The sequence below is a fragment of the Chiloscyllium plagiosum genome, chromosome 30, assembly GCF_004010195.1.
Source record: "Chiloscyllium plagiosum isolate BGI_BamShark_2017 chromosome 30, ASM401019v2, whole genome shotgun sequence".
In the NCBI taxonomy this organism is placed as follows: Eukaryota; Metazoa; Chordata; class Chondrichthyes; order Orectolobiformes; family Hemiscylliidae; genus Chiloscyllium; species Chiloscyllium plagiosum.
The window spans coordinates 45,541,595-45,565,512 of record NC_057739.1 but is presented as its reverse complement, the minus strand read 5'-3'; the positions used below and the strand labels follow the sequence as shown (position 1 = coordinate 45,565,512).

Here is a 23,918-nt window from a genome sequence, read left to right as displayed (position 1 = left end):
TCAAGGTTAAGACTGAGACTAGTTCTTCAGTATCTTCCACAAAAGTGTTGAGTGAGGTTTGAAGATTGTTTTCCCATTGTGCGGCGATGTCATCCACATACTGAAGTTCCACAACTGACGTCAGTGTTGTTTTCTTCTTGGATTTCAATCAGCTGAGGTTGAGACATTTTCTGTCCATCCTGCAGATAGTGTTCACACCATTGGAAAACCTTTTCTTGACAAGATGAAGAGAAGGATGATCGCATTATCACATTCCTGCTTGAATCCTGTCTTGACCTCAAAGCTTTCTGTCAGAACCGTCAATAAGGACCTTCGCTGACATCTCATCATGGAGGAGACAAAGGATGTTAATAATTTCTCTGGACAGCGAGGCTTTGAGAGGGTCTTCCATAGCACTTCCTGAGTGACTGATTTGATCAAGGCTTTTCACTCAATGTAAAGTGGTTGGTGCTGTTCCTGGCATTTCTCTTGGAGTTGCTGAACAGTGGAAGTCATGTTCATAGTTCCATGTTTGGTTGGAAGCCATACTAGCTTTCCGAAAGGATTTCTTCAGAGACAGGGAGGAGGTGGCGAGGGAGGACTTGTGCAATTGTCTTTCTGGCGGTGAAGAGTAGGGAAATTTCTTAGTAGTTCCAACAGACCACTTTGTATCCTCCTTTGAAGACAGTAGCAGTGGTTGTAACAATGAGATCAGCAGGGATTTCGTCTTTGTCTCACATTTAAAGAATAATTGATGGAGATGTAAGGTGTGCTCTACTCTTTCAAATTTAAAACATTGGGTTGGAATCTTTGGTCTCTGTGCTCCCTCTCCCACCAGCTCTCCTTCAGTGTTTTTAACACACCTTTTTTTTTAATCCATAAGAAGGGAGTGTTCACTGCTCCACCTACCCTCCTGCACCATCATGACTTGCTGGCAGAAGTCCTGGTAAACTGTTCAACTCCCTTGCTCAGTACCACCTGCTCTGGGTGAAAGTCATTTTAAACTCTCCTCTAATCTTTCTACCAGTTATTTTAAATCTGTCTCCTTACTTATTGATCTCACAGCTAATAAAAATAGAGTGGATAGGAAGAACCTATCTCACTCCTGATAATTTTATTCATTTCACAGAAATCCAATTTCGGCCTTCTCTGTCTTAAAGTAAACAAACACAGCATATCCAGCTTTTCATTAACACTAAAATTCTCCATTCCAAATAACATTGTCATAAATCTCCTGTCATTTCCAGCGTCACCACATTCTTTCTGTGATGCGATGACCAGGACTGTACAGTACTCTTGCTCAGGTCTACCTATTATCCACGTCGGGACTATACTCTTCATAAGTCTCTTTCTACCCTCTTCATTTAAACTGACTGAAATATCTGTTTGCTCATCCCTGACTCATTCATCTTGTTCTTTATTAACTGATTCCTACATCTGTTCTTGAATGGCCTTATCAGCATTAAAACTGAATGAGGGGCAACTCCAGTTGATAAGCAGGACCAAACTTTGTCCATCTATTGGGTGCCCTCGAACAGAGTGGCTCTCTAAGCCATTTCAGAAAGCAATTGGGAGTCAACTAGTTCATGCAGATCTGGAGTCACATGTTGGTCAGACAGGAAAAGGATGGGAGCATTCCTTCTCTAAAGGACATTAGTAAACCAGATACATTATTTTTTTAAAAATGACAATTGAAAAGTTTTAAAGTCCAGATTTTTACTGAATAATATTTCACCATCAACCACGTTGCAATTTGAATTGACATTCGGAGGACATTTGCCTGGAATTCTGGATTCCCAGCACATTCTTCAAGTAAACACATTTTCAGTTAACGAATTGAGGGGTCGGCAATTAGAGCTGATGTGATGAAAAATTACTTCATTTCGCAGTGTTCTTTACACCAGAGAGCTGTGGACGTGTGGTTATACAGTCATAGAGATGTACAGCATGGAAACAGACTCTTCAGTCCAACCCATCCATGCTGACCAGATATCCCAACCCAATCTAGTCCCACCTGCCAGCACCCAGCCCATATCCCTCCAAACCCTTCCTATTCATATACCCATCCAAATGCCTCTTAAATGTTGCAATTGTACCAGCCTCCACCATTTCCTCTGGCAGCTCATTCCATACCCGTACCACCCTCTGTGTGAAAAAGATGCCCCATAGGTCTCTGTTATATCTTTCCTCTCTCACCCTAAACCTATGCCCTCTAGTTCTGGACTCCCTGATCCCAGGGAAAAGACTATCCATGCTCCTCATAATTTTGTAAATCGCTATAAGGTCACCCCTCAGCCTCCGATGCTCCAGGGAAAACAACCCCAGCCTGTTCAGCCTCTCCCTATAGCTCAAATCCTCCAACCCTGGCAACATCCTTGTAAATCTTTTCTGAACCCTTTCAAATTTGTTGAGTATATTCAAAATAGAGATCAATAGGTTTTGGACAGATGGGAATTAAGGTGTTTGAGGTTAGTGTGTAAAAATGCAGATGAAATAAAAGGTCAGTCATGATTCTTTTGGTTAGCAGAACAGGTTCAGGGCTGGAAGATTTGCTCATGCTCCTACTTCGAAAGTCCTGTCAATATCATACCTAACTATGGAAACTCATTATATGTCATGTCCTGTGGATAGCAGTTTCATATCAACATGAATACTGTCCTGTTATCATGGATACCTATGTAAAGTCACTGTCAAACCTGTATCATGTCACTGGGGTTACATATGTCATATCACCATGGATACACACATTATGTCACCATGGATACACACATTATGTCACCATGGATGTATGAGTCACATCACCATGGATACACACGTTATGTCATCATGGATACATGAGTCACATCACCATGGATACACACATTATGTTACCATGGATATACATGTTATGTCACCATGGATACACATGTTATGTCACCATGGATACATGAGTCCCATCACCATGGATACACACATTATGTCACCATGGATACACACATTATGTCACCATGGATACATGAGTCACATAACCATGGATACACACGTCACATCACCATGGATACACATGTTATGTCACCATGGATACATGAGTCACATCACCATGGATACACACGTCACATCACCATGGATACATGAATCACATCACCATGGATACATGAGTCACATCACCATGGATACACACATTATGTCACCATGGATACATGAGTCACATCATCATGGATACACACATTATGTCACCATTGATACATGAGTCACATCATCATGGATACACACATTATGTCACCATGGATACATGAGTCACATCACCATGGATACACACATTATGTCACCATGGATACATGAGTCACATCACCATGGATACACACGTTATGTCACCATGGATACACACGTTATGTCACCATGTCACTTGTTGGGTCCACTGTGGATGTGTGTGTCATATTACCATGGATACCAGTGTCACTGTGGAGACCAGTCTTACCACTTTCATGGCAAATGTCCTCCCATCGTTAATACGCTTCACGATGTGCACGAACCCATAGCTGCCTCTGGGCTCTGTTTTCTGAATCTGGATGGGAATGGAGCAGAGAGAGTTGCTGCACAATAACTAAAACTCGGAATTCTTGCTGAAAAGTGTATTGTTAATGAGAAGGTCGTTGGAAGGGGCGGGGATGGACGGCAGCAGGCCTCAAGCTCCGGGGTGGGTGGGGGTTTACCTCATAGTTGTCCATGGCGCCGACGGACGACGGCCTTCCCGCCTTCCCGCCCGTTACCAGGGCAACCCAGCCCGCGCACTGCACCATGGGGCCAAGGGAGGCCCAATAGCACAGGCCGCTGGAGTCACCATCTCCGATATAACACCGCACTTCATACATTTCCGTTCCATATTTCGTCACATTTCACCCCCAATGACTCCTCCCATCGAGAGACCATGAGGGTCAATTCACCCCCCACCCAATGTCCCCCAGAGAGACCATGAGGGTCAATTCACCCCCAACCCCAATGTCCCCCAGAGAGACAATGAGGCTCAATTCACCCCCAACCCCAATGTCCGCCAGAGAGACCATGAGGGTCAATTCACCCCAACCCCAATGTCCCCCAGAGAGACAATGAGGCTCAATTCACCCCCAACCCCAATGTCCGCCAGAGAGACCATGAGGGTCAATTCACCCCAACCCCAATGTCCCCCAGAGAGACCATGAAGGTCAATGAAGCCCCACTCCAGTATCCCCCTAGAGACACCATTAAAGTCAATTAAGCCCCAGCCCAATGTCTCCCCCCAGAGAGACCATGAGGGTCAATTCACCCCCACCCCAATGTCCTCCCAGAGAGATCATGAAGGTCAATTAAGCCCCACCCCAATATCCCTAGAGACATCATGAGGGTTAATTCATCCCATCCCAATGCCCCCCAGAGAGACTGAGGGTGAATTTAAACCCACCATCAATGTCCCTCCAGCATGATGGTCATTTCGCCCTCAAACTCAAAGAGGCTGTGGGTGTTATTTCTCTGCCAATGCTCCTCACTGTATCTTGGTACATCTATCAATCAACAATAATAATGTAACTGCAAGTTGAAACTCAGCTTAACTTCACATGGGTGCTACAACTGGCTTTATTATTGGAAAATATGGCCATTGGAGCAAGGTATTCCAATGGAAATGGTCACCTTTACTCAACGCCACCCCCCAGCCCAAAAGCCTCATTCCTGATGAAGGGCTTATGCCCGAAACATTGATTCTCCTGCTTCTTGGATGCTGCCGGACCTGCTGTGCTTTTCCAGCACCACATTCTCGCCTTAACCAGTCCAACTGGGAAACATCATGTGGGTGCAGGTAATTGCAAAGCCTTACTCAGCACATTTCCTGATCAGAGTGACTCTGGTCAGCCCACAGCAAAATCCCAAAACAAAGCCAAGCCTTGGCCAAACAGTTAAAATTTTCTTCAGGATCCTGGCCAGCAACCCATAGTAGTTGTTGGTATGCAGACTCAAGTCAGCAAGAGTCCTACCAGAACTGAATTGAGTAAGGTCATTCATAGACCTGTATGAACTCTCCGGAATGTATTCAGGAGAGTTCATATGCTGGAAAGTCTACCTACAGTTGATATGGAACTGTTAAATTGCTCAGGAATATCCAAACCAGAACGAATCAAGATAAATGTTTGGTTAAATGATCATCCACTTCTAATAGAAGTCAATACCCGCGAGGCTGGATCAGTGATTGCAGAACTCATTTTTAATAAAATTCACTCTGGACTCCAGCCCTTAACTTTACACAACACCTCAGTTTGGCTGAGAACCGATATCAGGGAACCTTCGCTTATGAAAAGCAGCTGCTTCAGTTACCAGTGATTGTAGTAAAAAGCTGGACCCAAGTTTGATGGAGCGAAATTGATTGTGAGAAATTCACCTAATTGGCTCAACATTTTTCAATTAGAAAATGGCTGCCTGAGTGAAGTCCTAACTAAATACCCAGAAGTCTTCCTAGAAGGTTTCGGGACTATTAGAGGAACTAAGGCCACCTTGCATGTTGACCAGGAAGCAATTCCATGATTCTGTAAGGCCAAAGCAGTGCTATTTGCCTTATGAGCAAAAGTCATTCCTGATGAAGGGCGTATTCCCGAAACATCGATTCTTCTGCTGCTTGGGTGCTGCTTGATCAGTTGTGCTTTTCCAGCACCACACTCTTTGACGCTAACCTCCAGCATCTGCAGTCCTCATTAACTCCTAGGCAAATGTCATAGAGTCATACAGTGCCTAATAGGTCATTTGGCCCATCCAGTCTGCAACAACATAACTGCCACTGAAGGTGTGCTGATCTCATTTTCCTGCAGTTGTCCCATATTTCTGAATGTTATGATATTTCAAATGCTCATCCAAAATCTTTTTCAAGTTATAAGGCTTCCAGTCTTCACTACCTTGCCAGGCAGTGCATTCCAGATTCCCACTATGCTTTAAATGAAAATGTTATTTCTCATTTCCCCTCTCCCCACCTTATCCCAGTTTCAACCTTCCAACTCAGCACTGTCCTCATGACCGGTCCTACTGTCCATCTTCCTTCCCACCTATCTGCTCCACTCTCCCTCCAACTTATCACCATTACCCCCACCTCCATCCACCGATTGCACTCTCAGCTACATTTCCCACCAGCCCCCACCCCCTTCCCATTTATCTCTCCACCCCCTCACCTCACAGCATCATTCCTGATGAAGGGCTTTTGCCCAAAACGTCGATTCTCCTACTCCTTGGATGCTACCTGACCTGCTGTGCTTCTTCAGCACCACGCTCTCGACTCCCTTTGACAAAGCCATGCTGACTAACCTGAATTAACCCATGCCTTTCCAAATGGATATTAATTCTCTCTTTCAAAATTTTCTCTAATTGTTTCCCTACCACTGACATGACATTTATTTCCTGGTTCATTTCTACCATCCTTCTTGAAAAGTGGAACCACATTAGATGTTCTCCACTCCTCTGACACTTCCCTGGTGGACAGAGAGGAATTAAAAATTCACGTCAAAGTCCCTGTAATTTCCTGCCTCACCTCTCACAGGAGCCTGCGTTGCAATTCATCTGGGCCAGAAGATTTGTCTGTTTCCTCACAGTCCCTTTTCCTGAATTCTGTACCTACATTCTCCTTTTCCAGAGTGAAGAGCAAAGAGAAATATTCATTTAACACCCTTCAAATATCCTGCAGCTCCACACATAGGTTGCCCTTGGTCCCTACTCTTTTTCTGGTTAACCTCTTCCCTATAATGTATTTATAAAATACCTTAGAATTCTTCCTAATCTTGTTCCCAAGTTCTCCTTTTTGCTCTTCTAATTGCTTTCTTAAGTTCCCTTTTGCACTCCCTATAATCCTCTAGGGCCGCAAAAGAATTGCTCCATTTGGACTTGCGAAAGGCCTTTCTGTTCTTCCTCACCTAGTCCTGAATTTCCTAGACATCCAGGTGTCCCTGAACTTTTTGCACCGATATTTCCCCCTACAGGGTACATAGAATCCCACAGTGTGGAAACCGGCCCTTCGGCCCAACAAGTCAACATCAAAGAGTATCCCACCCAGCTCCATTCCCATACCCTATTACTCTACATTTACCCCTGATGAATGCACCTAACCTACACATGCCTGAACACTATGGGCAATTTAGCATGGCCAATTCACCTGGCCTGCACATCTTTGGATTGTTGGAGGAAACTGGAGCACCTGAAGGAAACCACGCAGACAGTCACCTAAGGCTACAATTGAACATGGGTCCCTGACACACACACATACACACACGCACACACACATACACACACACACACAAAACTGTTGTGGTCACTATCGCTCAAAACATTCCTGCATTGAACACTTGTCTGGCTTCTTTCCGCAGAATCAGATCTGGTACTGCACCATCCTTTGTTGGGCCCCTTCTACATATTCTATACGAAAAATCTCTCCTGGATATATTTCAAGAAATGTGCCCCCTCTAAACCCTTAACACTATGACTAAGCCAATTTCTATTGGGATAGTTGAAATCCCTTTGAATAATTACCTGATTATTACTCTTGCATACCCCTATAAACCGACTATATATTTGCCTCTCTATTTCCTGCTGATTCTTTGGGGGCTACAATACACTCTCAGTAAAGTTCCTGCCCCCTTAACATTCCTAAGTTCTACCCACAAAGCCTCATTTCAAAGATATCATCTCTCCTTATTGCAATAACTGACTCCTTAATTAATAGTGATACACCAGCATCCTTTTTATATTTTTCACTGTCTCACCTAAAGTTCCTATACCCCAGGATGTTGAGTTGTCAATGCAGCCTTTCCCTCAATCATGTTTCATGTGATGGCAACAATATCATACTTCCATACGTCAATCCATGCCTTTAACTCATCAGTCTTACCTGGTACACTCCTAGCATTAAAATAAAGATCAGCCTTGCCTTACTCTCTTGACACTCAACACATCTGAAGTCATTCCAACTTGCCTCCTTTGCTGCAGCATAGTGTGTCTCTATTTTATCAATATTCTATAACCCTCCATCTGCCAGTCTGGTCGAAACAGAAATCAGAAGGCTGGAAAGTGAAGGAATAATCAAACCAGTCCAACTTGTGGAATGAGTATTGTTGTACTGATTTTGAAGCCTGATGATCAGTCCACATTTGTGGGATTTTAACAAATGGTAAACTGCTTTCTACAGCTGGATAAATACCTGATCCCATAGATAGAGGATTTATATGCAAATTTGGTCTTTATGAAGCTGGGCATGAGCCAAGCTTAACTTGCGATTGTATTTAGACCAGGATTCCCAGAAGTGTGCGACAATTAATACCTATAAAGTCTTGTACCAATGTACCAGATTGCCATTTGGGATTTTTCAGCAGACGATGGAGAACATTTCGCAAGGTCTACCTGAGGTCATCATTTACCTAGATCATGGAAAACTAATGAGGAACACGTAGAGAACCTGGATATAGTCCTAAGGCATTTTTCTAAGGCAGGCGTATGCCTAAAAAGGAAACAATGTGTGTTCCAGGGCCCCAAAGTGACCAACGTGGGCTACAGAGTTGGCATATTAACAGATATCTACATTCCTTCCTCATCAATCAACTTTGTCACCTCTTCAAAACATTCTATTAGGTTTGTAAGACATGGTCTTCCCTACAGATATCTTTGCAGCATCCTTGAAAACGGGGGAGGTCCCAGAGGACTGGAGAATTGCTAATGTTGTCCCCTTGTTTAAGCAGGGATACTCCAGGTAATTATAGACTGGTGGGCCTGACATCAGTGGTAGGGAAGCTACTGGAGAAGTTACTAAGGGGTAGGATATATACCCATTTGGAAGAAAACAGGCTTATCAGTGATAGACAGCATGGTTTTGTGCAGGGAAGGTCATGTCTTACAAACCTGATAAAAATCTTTGAAGAGATGACAAAGTTGATTGATGAGGGAAGGGATGTAGATGTCATATACATGGACTTTAGTACAGTGTTTGATAAGGTTCCCCATGGTAGGCTGATGAAGAAGGTGAAGTCACATGGGGTCCAAAGTGTACCGGCTAGATGATAGAGAACTGGTTGGGTAACAGGGGACAGAGAGTAGTAGTGGAAGGGAGCTTCGCAAAATGGAGACCTGTGACCAGTAATGTCCCACAGGGATCTGTGTTGGGACCACTGTTGTTTGTGATATACATAAATGATTTAGAGGAAGGTGTAGATTGCCTCATTAACAAGTTTGCAGATGACACTAAGATTGGTGGAGTAGTAGATAGTGAAGGAGACTGTCAGAGAATACAGCAGAATATAGATAGATTGGAGAGTTGGGCAGAGAAATGGCAGATGAAGTTCAATCCAGAAAAATGTGAAATGATGCATTTTGGAAGATGCAATTCCAGAGCGAACTATACAGTAATTGGAAAAGTCCTGTGGAAAATTGATGTACAGAGAGATCTGGGTGTTCAGGTCTATTGTACCCTGAAGTTGGCAACGCAAGTCAATATAGTGGTCAAGAAGGAATATGGCATATTTGCCTTCATCAGATGGGGTACTGAGTCATGTTAAAATTGTATAAGACTTTGGTTCAGCCACATTTCGAATATTGCATACAGTTCCGGTCGCCACATTACCAAAAGGATGTGGATGCTTTGGAAAGGGTGCAGAGGAGGTTCACAGGATGTTGCCTGGTTTGGAGGGTGCTAGCTATGATGAAAGGTTGAGTCGATTAGGATTATGTTCATTAGAAAGAAGGCAGTGGTTGAGATCTACAAAATCATGAAAAGAGTAGACAGGGTGGATAGCAAGAAACATATTCCCAGAGTGGGGGAACTCAATTACAAGGGGTCACAAGTTCAAAGTAAGAGGAGAAAGGTTTAGGGGAGATATGCATGGAAAGTTCTTTACGCAGAGGGTTGTGGGGGCCTGGAACACGTTGCCAGTGGAGGTGACACCATAATTTAAGATGTATCTAGGCAGATACGTGAATGGGCAGGGAGCAGAGGGATACTTAGAAAATAGACAGTAGATTTAGATAGAGGATCTGGATTGGCGTAGGCTTGGAGGGCTGAAGGACTTGTTCCTGTGTTGTAACGTTCTTTGTTCTCTTTATTTTTAAATTCAAGTTCCATCGTTGAAAGGTAAAGTTCAGGGTGATCAAAGGTGCCCCAGCTCCCATGTCTCTCTGGGAGCTTAGGTCTTTTCTGGACTGGTAAATTATTATGGAAAGTTCATACATAACCCGGCATCCATCCTGGCACTATTCATCAACTCCTACAAAAGGGTTAGCCTTGGAAATGGTCTCATAGACAAGCCCTAGCTTTCAATGAATTAAAGAAACAGCTATAATCCTACAAGGTGTTGGCACACTACAATCCCAAGAAAGATCTGGTATTGACATATGTTACCACCCCATATTAGATTAGATTAGATTAGATTACTTACAGTGTGGAAACAGGCCCTTCGGCCCAACAAGTCCACACCGACCCGCCGAAGCGCAACCCACCCATACCCCTTACCTAACACTACGGGCAATTTAGCATGGCCAATTCACCTGACCTGCACATCTTTGGATGTGGGAGGAAACCGGAGCACCCGGAGGAAACCCACGCAGACACGGGGAGAATGTGCAAACTCCACACAGTCAGTCGCCTGAGGCGGGAATTGAACCCAGGTCTCTGGCGCTGTGAGGCAGCAGTGCTAACCACTGTGCCGCCCACGGGTGGTATTCCCATACAGATCTGGGAGAAGGTGGTGGCGAGCACTTGACTCCACTTCACTCCAGAATATTAAGAATCATGCCGCTCCAGGACTTGGGTTCCTTTTGTGCTGTTCCAGGATTCAGGCTTTCCCATGCGTCATTCCAGGATTCCGGTTTCCCCACAGATCGCTCCAGGACTGTTGAAAACAGAGAAAAATTTGGATAGAATCAGAAAGAACAGGTGGAGCAGATGAGCTCTGGTTGGAGTGTCCTACTGTGCTGCCATCCAACTTGATTGGCCAGATGGACTCTTCCATATGTAGGGATTCTATGATGCTGTGATTTAATATTGGAGAAGTTACAGTCACCCACTATGGGCAGGTGATGGCCTAGTGGCATTACTGCTGGACTGTCAACCCAAAGATCCAGGTAATGTCTGGGGATCTGGCTTTGAATCCCATCACAGCAGATGGTGGAATTTAATTCAATTAAAATTAAAATATAACAACTGATGAATGGACACCTCGCAACAATTGCCAGATAGGGATGTTCCTTCCCAGTCAGGGAACACTTTAAGGACATTTGGCTCAGATCTTCAGGTGACCATCCTCCAAGGTGGTCTTCAGGATATGCAAGAACACAGAGTCACTGAGCAGAGGCTGATAACCAAGTTCAGTATCCATGAGGATGGCCTCAACCAGGTTCTTGGATTCATATCACACTACAGGTGACTCCACTACACTATACACTCTCACTCACACACAAGCACACAAACACATACACTTACACACAATCACATTAACATACTCACACAGACGCTCTCTCATACACACACTCTCTCAGACACACACACCCACACTCACGTACACATCCTCACACAGACATATACTCTGTCACACTCTGCACACACTATCAAGCATGCACACACGCACTCTCACATGCACACAAATACTCACTCCCTCTCTACCACAAACACATACGCACCCACACACACTTACTCACTCTCACTCTGTTCCACACACACTCACTCTCCCTCTTTCCCTCACACACACACACATCAGTCTATGGGGAGAATTTGCATTTGCAGATTTTTTTTGTAGAAACATTCTATTTTGTTAAAAAAAACACAATCTGTAGGCAGTCAGTCCATGTGACATTTTATAAGTTCATACTTTGGAAATAAAACCAGTCTGGCTCAAGGTTGGGTCAGACTGTAACCTCACACCTTTAATCCATTGTCTTTTTTATAAAACCTTCGGTTATCTTGGGACTGTGACTTGAAAGAAGTTCTGGGATTTAATGAATATTAATCAATCGAAACATATATTTCCATTGTAAGTGATTAAAGACTTAACAGCAATCTAGATTTGTTCAATACGTCGCATCAGTTATAAACTCTGTATCCTATGATCGAACCCCACTAGCTCCCTGACTAAGGGGCAGCTCTCTGATAGCTGGTGCTTCCAGTTAAACCTGTTGGACCATAACCTGGTGGTGTGTGATTTTTAACTTTGTCCACCCCAGACCAACACCAGCACCTCCACATCAAACCAGCCTCTAGCTCCGCCCCTGTTTTAGCCCCGCCCCGTGATCAAGTCATGCGCCCTGATCTAGCTCCGCCCCCCTGACCTTTGTCCCACGCAGTTCGCCATCTAGCCCCGCCTCCCATCTCGTCCCTCCGTCTGACCTAGCCCCGCCCCTTGACCGAGACCATCACCGTCTGCAGGGGTGGTCCCGCCCCCCAGCCGCCGACGTGGCGGCGCGGTGTGTTGTGGGAGACGGTGAGGCTCCGCCCTCTGATGGTGTGAGTAGACGTGCGGCCCACAGTTCCGGCGGCCGGGCGGCGGGAAGGCGAAATGGGCTACAGCGACATCATGGGCGCGGCGGAGGACATCGCTGACCAGGTACCAGGGCCCGTAAGCCGGCCCCCCCACCCGCAGCAGCAACACCTTCCGGCCCGGCCCGGCCACCCCTCAGCGCCAGGTCTCAGCCTGAGGCCCGGGCTCTGGGCACTTTCCCCCCCACCCCCTGTCCCCGGGTCTGGGTACTTCCCCCGCAGGGGTCTGGCTGCCTTGTCCTTGCCTTGTGCTGTAGTCTCCTTACCCCAGGCGCTCTCTGCATTGTTTCTGCTGTTAAATAGCTGAACGGTAAAATCACTTTAATCTCTGATGTTAGCAACAGGTTTCGCTCAAACCTATAAATGAAAAAATATTTGTGTTTATCAAGTACAGATCCTCGAGGTAATGTGTGTGTTTCTGAAGGGTGGTGCTTTTGAATGAATTTAACTCTCACCCATCGAACATGTCCAGGATGCGACTCATTTTGGTCTCTGTTTGCGGCTACTTATAATTCTTTGTATGGAATCTCGCTTTCTTTGTGCAATGTTAAATACCTGTGTAAACAGGTCATTCTCTAATTAAACCTTACTGTTGCAGTAGATTTTATAGCTATGGAAAATTGTGCAGATATGCAGTGTGACACAATTATTATCTCTTTTTAATATTTCAGTCCACTTCTTAATTATGAAGTGGTATTTGCTATGTTGATAAATGAGTCAAACAAATTGAGTTACAGTGTGAGTTTAGTCAGTCCATACTGAGTAAAGTTAAAAATCACACAACATCAGATTATAGTCCAACAGGTTTAATTGGAAACACACCAGCTTTCAGAGCGCTGCTCCTTCATCAGGTGGTTTTAACTTCGTACACCCCAGTCCAACACCGGCATTTTCAAATCATGACTACTATCGACATACTGAGTAAGACTTCCTTTGCTAAGGGACTTTAATGAAGCAGCTGGACTGTTTCTGACAGTTAACAACTTCATGGTAACTTTAACTTGTCCCATATCTGTTTCCAGAACTAAACAGAATATAGGTTCTTAAATTGACTGCACTGGGGTACAAAATACTGTTATTTGGATTGTTAGTCAAGCAACATAATCTCTGCACTTTGGTGGCTCAGTGGTTAGCACTGCTGCCTCGCAGCGCCAAGGACCTGGGTTCGATTTCAGCCTCAGGCAACTGTCTGTGTGGAGTTTCCTCCAGGTGCTCCAGTTTCCTCCCACCGTCCAAAGATGTACAGGTGAGGGAAACTGGCCATGCTAAATTGCCCATAGTGTTCAGGGATGTGTCGGGGGTAAATGTAGAGTAATAGGAATGAGTCTGGATGGATTACTGTTCGGAGGGTCGGTGTGGACTTATTGGCCAAAATGGCCTGTTTCCACACTGTAGGGATTCTACGATCTATGTATCTATCATTGAATTCTGAGTTTGCAGGGCAAAGAGCTGGTTACAGCAGTAATTAGCTGACGTATACTGTCCCCTGTTAGATTGCACCAAATCATCCAGGATTACAGTGTGACACTGAAACTCTGTCTACAAACTCTGAAGTAATTCGTATTCCTTTGTTTTGTTCATTAACTCATGGGGTGTGGGTGTCATTTACTGAGGCAACATTTCTAGTTGCTCTTGAGAAGGTGGTAGTGCACTGGTTAAACTGCTGCAGTCTGTATGCTGTAGGTAGAGACACAATACCCATAAGGAGGGAATTCCAGGACTTTTGACCCAACAACCCTGAAGGAAAGACAGTATATTTCCAAGTCAGGATGGTGAGTAGCTTGGGACACTTGTAGGTTGTGGTGGTGTTCCCATGGATCTGCTGCTCTTGAATTTCTAGATGAAGTGGTCGTGGGTTTGGAAGGTTCTATCTAAGGAGCCTTGTGCACCTTGGAGATTTTACACATGAGCTGCTACTGAGCATTGATAGTAAGGGAGTGGACCTGGTATCAATCAAGTGGACTGCCTTGATCTGGATAGTGTCAAACCTCATGAATATTTTTGGAGCAGCATCTGTCCAGGCAAGTGGAGAGTGTCCCTTCATATTCCTGACTTGTGCCTTATAGATGTTGAATAGGCTTTGGGGTGTCAGGTGGTGAGTTACTTGCCACAGCATTCCTAGCCTATGACCTGCTGTTGTAGCTGCTGGTTATATGGCTAGTCCAGTTCCATTGCTGTTCAGTGGCAATCCCCAGGATGTCGGTTGGAGATTTGGTAATGGTAACACCATTGAATGTCATGGGGAAATAATTAGATTGTCACTTGTTGAAGTTGGTCATTGCCTGGCACTTGTGTAGTGCTGGAAAAGAACAGCAGGATAGGCAGCATCCAAGCAGCAGGAGAATCGGTGTTTCGGGCATAGGCCCTTCATTGGGGCTTATGCCCAGAATGTCGATTCTCCTGCCCCTCAGGTGCTGCCTGTTCTGCTGTGCTTTTCCAGTACCACACTCTCAACTCTGAGCTCCAGCATCTGCCGTCCTCAGTTTCTCCATTACTTGGCAAATGTGTGGCGTAAATGTTACTTGCCACTTGTCGGCCCAAGTCTAGATATTGTATTTGAACATTGATTGCTTCAGTATCTGAGTAGTCACAAATGGCGCTGAGCACTGCAATCATCAGTAAACATCCCCACTTCTGACATAATGGGGAGATTATTGAAGTACCTGAAGATGGATGAGCCTAAGACGCGATTGAGGAACTCCTGCAGAGATGTCCTGAACCTGAGATGACTGACTTCCAACAATCTCAGCCATCTTGCTATGTGCCAGGTATGACTCCAGGCATGGCTGTGAAGAATGGGTACTTTTAGAATAGCACCCTATGTCTTTTGGAGAGTGAGATCAAAGGAAGTCTCTTGCAGATTGTGACAAGTTGGAACATCAACAAAACCCTTGGATTTCTTTTAAGAAAATTGCATAAAGGACTTAGAATTCTAGAATGGCTTTCACAACGCATTTAACAGTCAGTGATGTATACTTTTTTTTTCCCCCAGAGGATCGTAAGTATTACAATGTAATAAACATGGCAGCCGGTCTGTGCACTGCAAGCTCCCCCAGTCAGTGGTGTGACAATAGATAATCTGTGTTTTACTAATCTCATTGATAAGTAGACATTGGCAAAGGATATGGGAGAACTCCCTGCTCTCCCAGTAGTAGCTGTGTGGATCTGTCAGGAGCTGCTTTTATCACCACTGGAACCTCTGGATGTTTACTGGTCACTGTTGGGTTAGTATTCTTTGGTTGCCAGGCCCGTATTTAGAAAGGACAGCCTTTCTACTGTCAATGACCTATTCATAGCTGCTTCTTACAGACCACATTTTGGACTACAGTATGGTTATTTGTGAAGTGATGTCATGAGAGAATGCATTTGGGAGGAAGGAATGATTTTAATGACAGTTTTCAGCCACGTCTGAGTCTGTTGTCATCTTTCTGCTAGAGTTTGATCATTGTGCTTAGTCTGAAATGCTATTATCATGCTATTATGGAGCTCCCAGGATGATCAAAGATCTACTAAATGCCCCTAACAGATACTAAACCCTGACTTCATTGAGTGGACAGAAATGATCTCATGGCCACTGTTTTGAAGAACAGTAAGGAAGTTGCCCCATGTCATGAACAATAGTTATCTCTTAAGCAGTGACTTGTTTTTCCAAATAAATGAATTAGTAAATATCATACTGCCATGCATAATTGGCTGAAAACTTTCTTGGAATATCCAATGGATGTGAAATGTTTGTTTCTATAAGAACAAATTCTTCCTTGAGCCCACTTGCATGGTGCTGCTGAAGTCTATGTCTGCCTGTTTTTTCTTGGTTAAGTGTTGTCTCTTTCTGTCTCCACCATAACCTCCATCCCCCCCAGAACAAAGCAGCCAGCAGATTGTATAATGATGCCAAAAGCGAGCAGTTACAGTTACTGGTTTGGGTAGAAGAGAGGGAAAGTTCATTCCCCAAATCCCAGAATGAGGAACGCTTAAGTGGACCGTATGTTAGCTTGGACACAGGATCCGAAAGGGAAACAGTTTTGTGGTTAATCTTAAATTACTGCTGGGTTCTGCTTGGAATTCTCTCTATCTGTTCACTGTGACAGTGTAACATCTGCAATCTCAAGGACATGTACAGAACTGAATGGCATGTGAGGGATTCTAAGTGAATATAATGTTGAAATCAACACTGGAGCAAGTATTTGCAAATGTATTCTCAAGGAGAGAGAGTTTCTGTATTTTGATAGTGCCTTTCACAACCTTCAAGCTGTCCAATTAATAAGTGCTTCTGAAGTTTAGCCTCTGCTGTAATGACTGCACCGGGTTCTGATTCTCATCCATGTTTTCCAATCTCTTCATAGTCTTACACCTCCACATCTGATCTCCTTTAGCCTCTCAATACTCCGAGATTTCTGCAACCTGTAATTCTGATATCTTTAATAATGAGAAATTTCTGTATTTTGGTTAAATTCCAGCTGGGTGTTGAGTTCCCCCTTTTTAAGTATTTCTCAGGCCTGAGCGTCTCCTAGTAGGTCAATTCGGGAGTGGATGGAACTCTAGTGACTGGAGTATGAATTTGTGCTCAAAAGGCACCATCACAGGGCACAAAGATTAAATAGTACTTCACATATGTTTTTACTCAGGAGGAGGAGTATACAAGGACAGAATTCAAGAAGATGGACTGTGCAGCTCTTGAGCACATTGATATAAGAAACGAGGAGCTATTGGAGGTTTTAGCTGTTTTAAAAGAAGGCAAATTTCCAGTTCCGGCAGAATTGTGGGAGACAAGGGAGGAAATTGTTGAGGTGAAAATGTGTTGCTGGAACAGTGCAGCAGGTCAGGCAGCATCCAGGGAACAGGAGAATCGACGTTTCGGGCATAAGCCCTTCTGGATGCTGCCTGACCTGCTGCGCTTTTCCAGCAACACATTTTCAGCTCTGATCTCCAGCATCTGCAGACCTCACTTTCTCCTCAAGGAAATTGTAGAGGCCCTTACCCAAATTTTTAAATCATCTCTGGCCATAAGGGAGATACCAAAGGACTGGAGGGCAGTTAATACTTTCCAAGAAGTGTGGTAGAAAGAATCAGAGAAGTGTACAGCACAGAACCGGGGAATGTGAAACTGGTGAGTCTAGTATCAATGGTAGGGCAACTATTGAAAGAAAGTAATGAAGGAGAAAATTAATCTATCTCCATTTAGAAAGGTGAGCTTTGATCAGGGATAGTCAGCATGGCTTTGTCAGAGGTGTTTGAGATTTTTGGAGGCAGTGTACTGGTCCCAGGGCTGTCGCGGTGGTTGAGCTGTATTTTCAGTTTGCACTTTCACTGCTTTCATTTAGTTTTCCATACTTACAGTTTCTGCGGATGACCAAGCATTACCTGCCTCACCTTGCGCGCCTGTGTCTAATAAGCACCTTTCTAGAGGATGGGATTCGTATGTGGTTTCAGTGGAATGAGCAGCGGGATTATATTGAGGCCACCTGGAATTGTGGCTATTTCCTGGCTATCTGCTTTGTACTGATCAACCTCTTTGGACAGTTAGGTAAGAGGCAACCAATTGTTCTTTTCACCGTTACCCCATTTTATGCTGCATCTTGGTCTGTTGACTTGTTGTCTTCTCCACAGGTGGATGTATCCTGATATTAAGTCGAAATTTTGTACAGTATGCCTGCTTTGGACTGTTTGGAATTATAGGATTACAGGTAATAAGGAAGAACTCTCCACTGCTTTTTAACAATTAGTAACTTGAGCCTGAGATCTGTAGCTGGAGTCTAGTCTCTCCGAATCCATAATTTTGTATATTAGAGTTTAACAGCTAACGCATTCTCCCTCAAAAAAAGTTTTAAAATTTATGATTGTGCAGAGATGGAGTGAGAAGTGAAATGGTATCTTGTCTGTCATTAGCTCAGAGACTGAGGTCAGTCTCTAATAGTGGAAATATCAGCCCAGAATCTCACTCTTCATCACATTCCCGGTATTGCTGCAGAATTATTCAGATTTGACTCCCTTCTGATGTGACTACAATTGAATGCTGTATTCTGACACGGGAGTTTTGTTTAAAGTTTCTCAACCAGGCGTTATCCATACCATTTATTGCTATTATTTAAACAGGAGTGTGGCTCATGTTTCTCCATCAAGTTTCCTGGTCTCTTACTGGGTAGACTGCCTGCCCTGTCTCCTCTCCTGTAGTCAGCAATGAGATGTGCACTAACTGCTCCATTTCTTTGATTTCAGACTGTTGCCTACAGTATCTTATGGGACCTGAAGTTCCTGATGAGGTGCGTATCTCCCCCCACTCTGGCTGTCTGCCACCTCCCCTTTTTTACTTCCAGCCAGCGTTGCTCTGCTGTACATTCCAGCGTCCATGCTTTCGGGTTAAGAGCGCAATGGCTAAAATGTGTAACGTGTTGGAATTTGAGTTTCAATGACCTGTGTTAATACTCTGGCCCTCTCTTTGCTCTGGTTAGAAACCTGGCCCTAGGGGGTGGCTTGCTGCTGTTGCTGGCTGAGTCTCGATCAGAAGGTAAAAGCATGTTTGCTGGCGTTCCAACAATCAGCGAGAGCTCCCCAAAACAATACATGCAGCTGGGAGGCCGTGTCCTGCTCATCCTGATGTTCATGACCTTGTTGCATTTTAACGCCAACTTCTTCTCGGTGAGTTGGGAGTAGGCGTGCTGGGGTGGGTTGTCCGGGTGTGCTGGATATCTTTATTAATAACATGAAAAAGACATACAGCAGTCTCAAAGGAACACACTAGCTTACTTGAAAAGCCCAATTCTTGTGCTGAAACAGTCCAGTAACTTAAAATTTTCAGAGTGCGTACAACCCAGGTCATACCAGATGGAGTAACAGCCTCAGGAATTAATTCCTCCTCTCCTCCACGCTTGGTACTTCTAGTGCTATTTCAGTTTAGATTCTGCTCTTCCACTTCCACTATCTCTAGCACAACTTTTGAGTTTTTATTTTTACCGTTACACCTTCATTTTGCTTTGGAGCATACTGCTTCTGCACTTTAATCTCTCCTGCATTCCGGCCTATCTCAGTCTTTGTTATTTGTTGCTTGAATGTTGCCAAAAATAGGTTCCAATCTTTGTCGTCTGCTACCCCCAGATTTAAGGATAATGTCTGCATCTTGAGATGCTACTGTGACTGAACAGGCTGGTTTTCGACCCAGAGATCTATGGGTACATGGGGCAGGACATCCCATGAGGTAGTGGAACCAGGAGTACAGAATTTGCTTCCTTTTCTCTGCTGCCACTCTGCCTCAACGTTAAGACACTTTGACTCAACGTGTGATGCAGCATGATGGACAGATTGCCATTTACAATGATTGGCAGTAAGCTGCCCTTAGTGCTACTGAGCTTCAAATGCCTTAGTCCTATTCCCATTGTTTTCCCCAGAACACTGGCCATTTGAGAGTTGAAATTTGACCTGGCAGACTATTCAGACCCAGCCAAAGCTGTAATGTCATGAGCCTTCATTTACAATACTGGGGAGTTCTGAAAACACATCCAAGATCCGAAAACAAATTCCATGCATGTAAGGGTTGCTGCCAGTGTTGCCTTTCCAGTAGAATATCCTCTGCTTGCTCTAAGCCGCCCCTCCAGGAAAATGGGGCTCAATCATCATCATCACAGAATCCCTACACTGTGGAAACAGGCCATTTTGCCCAACTAGTCCACACTGACCCTTTGAAGAGCATCCCACTCGGACCCTTTCCCATACCCTATTACTATACACCTATGCGTTTGCAGTTCTTCTTCCCAGACATAGAGCCGTAGAACAGTACTGTACAGGCCCTTCAGCCCTCGGCGTTGTGCCAGCCTTATGAATAAAACTGAGCTAACAAGTTATTTCATATTAATGTAAAAAGGGCAATATTAGTTAAGTATTTTCAGATTTGCATTGTTGCTACTAATCAGCATTCCAGTCTTTCATTTGTCTATGATTTCCCTTTGCTTCTATTTATATGGTAGTCCTTTTAGTCACACTCAAGATTAATTATGAATGTTTTAACATTCTAAGTTGCAAAAGCCAAGTGTTCCCTGATTGACCACGAAAATGGTGATCCCACAATGTGCTGATCCCTGGGTGAAAGTGGGATAGTTTCCTCTCCAGGCATCTTTTCTAACTCCTTCCCCATATTCAGTGAGCAGAGAGTATTCTGAAAGGGAATACTCCATCATATGCTGCTGCCAAAAGACATCTCAGACCCAGCACATATCTAGTGACCTGCATACATCTGTCACCTGTGTGCAGCGTTTTGATTAGGGACAGCCAGGTACATTGCTGTGTTTCCATCGCCACAGGACTTGGCAAGTAACCCTGCCTGTGATATTGGAGTTGATACTTTGGAGAGCTGTTATTATCCATGGAATCTTGATGGTCACACTTTGTGTGAAGCCATGATAGTTGAGATCACCTAGCTGCTATAGTTGTTCTCTCTCCTCCCAGCAGGTGTGACATGCACTCTTCTGTCACTTGAAGACCTATGGTAGTTGCTGTTAGCCTTGACAAAATATAATGTTGAAACTGTGGGACAGCTGAGTGAGCAATAAAACTCCTTTACATCTTTTTACTATTTGACTGAAGGTTACAGACCTGAATAGTTAATAGTTTCTCTCCTCACTGACTCTAGCTGACCGTTTTCAGTGTTTTCTGCTTTTATTACAGTTTCCCTGCGTCTGTCATATTCTGCTTAAGTAATTCTATGTAATGTATGGTGCTTCATATGGTTGAGCAGTCAGTTGTATCTGGGTAAATGGTTTCTGAATCTGAAATGCCAGCAGGAGTCAGCACTGCATTGGAGAAGGGTGTAATAACGTGGTCAGGATTAGTGTTGTGCTCCCATCTGACCCAGAACGTGTGTAATTTTTCTCCCTTTTGTAGATTATCCAGAACGTGGTGGGAACAGGTTTGATCGTCCTGGTGGCAATCGGCTTCAAAACGAAGTTGGCCGCTCTGACCTTGGTCGTCTGGCTCTTCAGTCTTAACCTCTACTTCAATGCCTTCTGGACAATCCCTGCCTACAAGCCCATGCATGACTTCCTGAAATATGACTTCTTCCAGAGCATGTCTGTGATTGGGGGGCTCCTGCTTGTGGTTGCACTGGGCCCTGGCGGTGTTTCAATGGACGAGAAGAAGAAAGAGTGGTGATTGGTGTACCATCTTCAAAACTGCTGCCACCCTCCATCCGCCTTCCTCTTCCCACAACCACCACCTTTCATCCCTCTTCCTTATCAACCATCCTTCCCCACTGTTTTGTACAGTTTACAGTATGTACTTTTACCCAGATTTCAATGCATTCTCATTCAGGGCATGTAATGCTCCACTGCTCATTGGTAACTTCACAAAACACAGCCTTCTTTTGGCTTTCAGAGATAAAAGACAATTGTAAATTTACAATGTCCCAACAGTAAAGTATTTCAGGTTCAGACTTTTGACACTGGCTATGTATTAAAGAATTAACTTAGCCTCTTTAAAATAAAACAAAGTTAAAATGAAGCCCCAGTTCAGGTTCCTGCTACTGTGTAGAGTTAGTTCTCTTTGCATATTCTTGTCCCAGGAGGAAAGGAATTGGAATATTTTCCTACTCTCATGAGTCAACTTGTAGCTATTATAACTCCTTATTTAATTACATTTCACTAAAAATGGTTATGTTCTCTAACACTAAGTTGTGCCAAAATGAGGTACCCTTATTGATTAAAATCCCTCCCAGGCTCTGTCTGTCCAAACTACCAGCTGAGGATCAACTCCTAGTGTTGTTCATCCTTTCTCTGCGAATGCAGTTTCTGTAACCTTTACTGATCTCAGATATAAGTAGATGCTGAGATCATGGGACAGACATTCCCAAAGGCTGTTACCAAGACCCAGAACCCTCTTGCTAGATGTTTAAAAGTGGCTAGTACAAACTGCCTGTGTAGTTGATGTATGTGCCAGGTGATTCTGAAAGGACTGGGGTTTGATTTCCCCAGTGTGTAGGTGGAGGTATGTGATTGGAGTTGTTGCTTTGATAATCACTGAGGGTTAAGAAGGGGAAACTGACTCAGATTTTAGGTCCTCATCCAATTGTGCACGCGAGTAAAAGCATGCTCGTGTGTAATTAATGTGTTTACTAGGTTCAGCTTGATTCCCATCTACCATATCGTAATACCTATCCATCACTCTTCAGGCTCATAGAGTGCCCTTGTTGCTTGAGATATGTGTGGAAACTGCCAGACAGAGCCAGTCCCTTCTATAAGGAGGATAATGCTGAATATCACTGCCACCACCATCACAAAGTGCAGAGTGTAGTGTGAGAGTGAATGACCTACATTTCCAAGTTAATTTTGCAGTGGATTGCTGATCATGTTATTGATGGATTTGGTATTAACATATACTGCCACTGAATATTCCTGTTTCAAAATTAATCTTGCTGTGGCTGTAATTTTCAAAAATATGTTAAGGTCTGCTTCCTGTTTTTAAAAGTGGTTGCATTATTTATCTTTCCCTTGACGTTGCATCTTGGTATTCTGCTAGGTTTAGTAGACCCTGCACAGTGGCAGAAATGGGTGACACTTCATGGCTGGTCCCTATACAAGTTGTTTCTGTTTCAAACAGAAATATTTTCAAAATGTTCAGGCACCCCAGGCCTCACCTCTCCTCCTCACTGTGACTCTTGCATGGAATTGTGTGAAACACAAGGGTCAAACTAGACTGTGATGTCCTCTGCAATTGAAAAGCTGAAATAAACAGCCAGCATCCAATGGACTGGAAATTCCTGACAAAGTTCACTTCAAGAGAGGAGGGATAGAAAATAATTTATATAAACAGCAATAACGATGGACTCATTCTGAAGCCGCTCAGTGCAATAACTGTCAGTATTAGTCGATGTGCCTGATTGGGAGGAGGGAGGGGTGGTACAGAGCGTACCTGCATTTCTGCTGGGAACGTGTTTACACAGCTTTTTTTTCCTTTAAAAATGTTCACATGTAGAGTACAAGGTCACTGGAGTGGAGGCAAGCTCTTACTGCTGTTGTGGCCACAGCAGCTCCAGACCATTGGGTAACTATTAGTGCAAAATTCCAGGAACCTTTGTTCTCTTCTGAAAATTGTGCTGTTGAGTTTGTTGTTAAATAAAAGCTGTGAATTTCCCTGCACCCCCTCTGCATTGTTGCATTCATACCAGTTGTTTTTCAACCGAGGTAGTGGGATTTGTTCTGTTGTCTGCTGGATTAGCAGATGCAAGACAGCAACTGGCAAGCTCAGCAGCCTACAGCACAGAATACTTCCAAATACCCCTTCCACATATTAGCCTCTTCACCCAGATAGAGGCACCATTCCCATATTGCTGCATCAAAACCTAGGTGTAAGTGCCACTATGAATGGGTAATAAAGATCAGCTTTACATGTGTTCAGAAATGAAAGTAAAACCTTGACTCAATCATTATGGAATCTTCTAGCAGAAAAAAATTGTTATCTC

The 23,918-nt window shown here is 44.0% G+C and overlaps 2 protein-coding genes across 2 annotated transcripts in view; one reads left to right on the top strand and one right to left on the bottom strand.

Moving 5' to 3' along the window:
* The window catches only part of LOC122564629 (serine/threonine kinase-like domain-containing protein STKLD1), a 38,994-nt gene extending 35,164 nt beyond the window's left edge, over positions 1–3,830 (bottom strand). The window contains exons 1-2 of the mRNA XM_043719719.1: positions 3,672–3,830; positions 3,437–3,523 (exon numbers count right to left, since the gene is read on the bottom strand). Of these exons, the coding sequence (XP_043575654.1) occupies positions 3,437–3,523; positions 3,672–3,830 (246 nt within the window). The remainder of the gene's footprint in view (positions 1–3,436; positions 3,524–3,671) is intronic.
* An 8,521-nt stretch (positions 3,831–12,351) lies between these two features.
* On the top strand, positions 12,352–23,595 carry surf4 (surfeit 4). The gene is made up of 6 exons (XM_043720647.1): positions 12,352–12,542; positions 17,813–17,999; positions 18,083–18,159; positions 18,692–18,735; positions 18,925–19,111; positions 21,347–23,595. The coding sequence occupies exons 1-6, from the start codon at positions 12,495–12,497 to the stop codon at positions 21,611–21,613; spliced, it is 810 nt and encodes a 269-aa protein (XP_043576582.1). The 5' UTR covers positions 12,352–12,494; the 3' UTR covers positions 21,614–23,595.
* The last annotated feature ends 323 nt before the right edge of the window (positions 23,596–23,918 follow it).

What these genes read in the sequence shown, in the direction of transcription:
- surf4 (XM_043720647.1), top strand. Translation starts at nt 12,495, where the DNA reads ATGGGCTACAGCGACATCATGGGCGCGGCGGAGGACATCGCTGACCAG. An exon ending in GACCTGAAGTTCCTGATGAG is followed by an intron (nt 18,736 to 18,924) that starts GTGCGTATCTCC and finishes TGCTCTGGTTAG; the next exon opens with AAACCTGGCCCTAGGGGGTG. An exon ending in TTAACGCCAACTTCTTCTCG is followed by an intron (nt 19,112 to 21,346) that starts GTGAGTTGGGAG and finishes TCCCTTTTGTAG; the next exon opens with ATTATCCAGAACGTGGTGGG.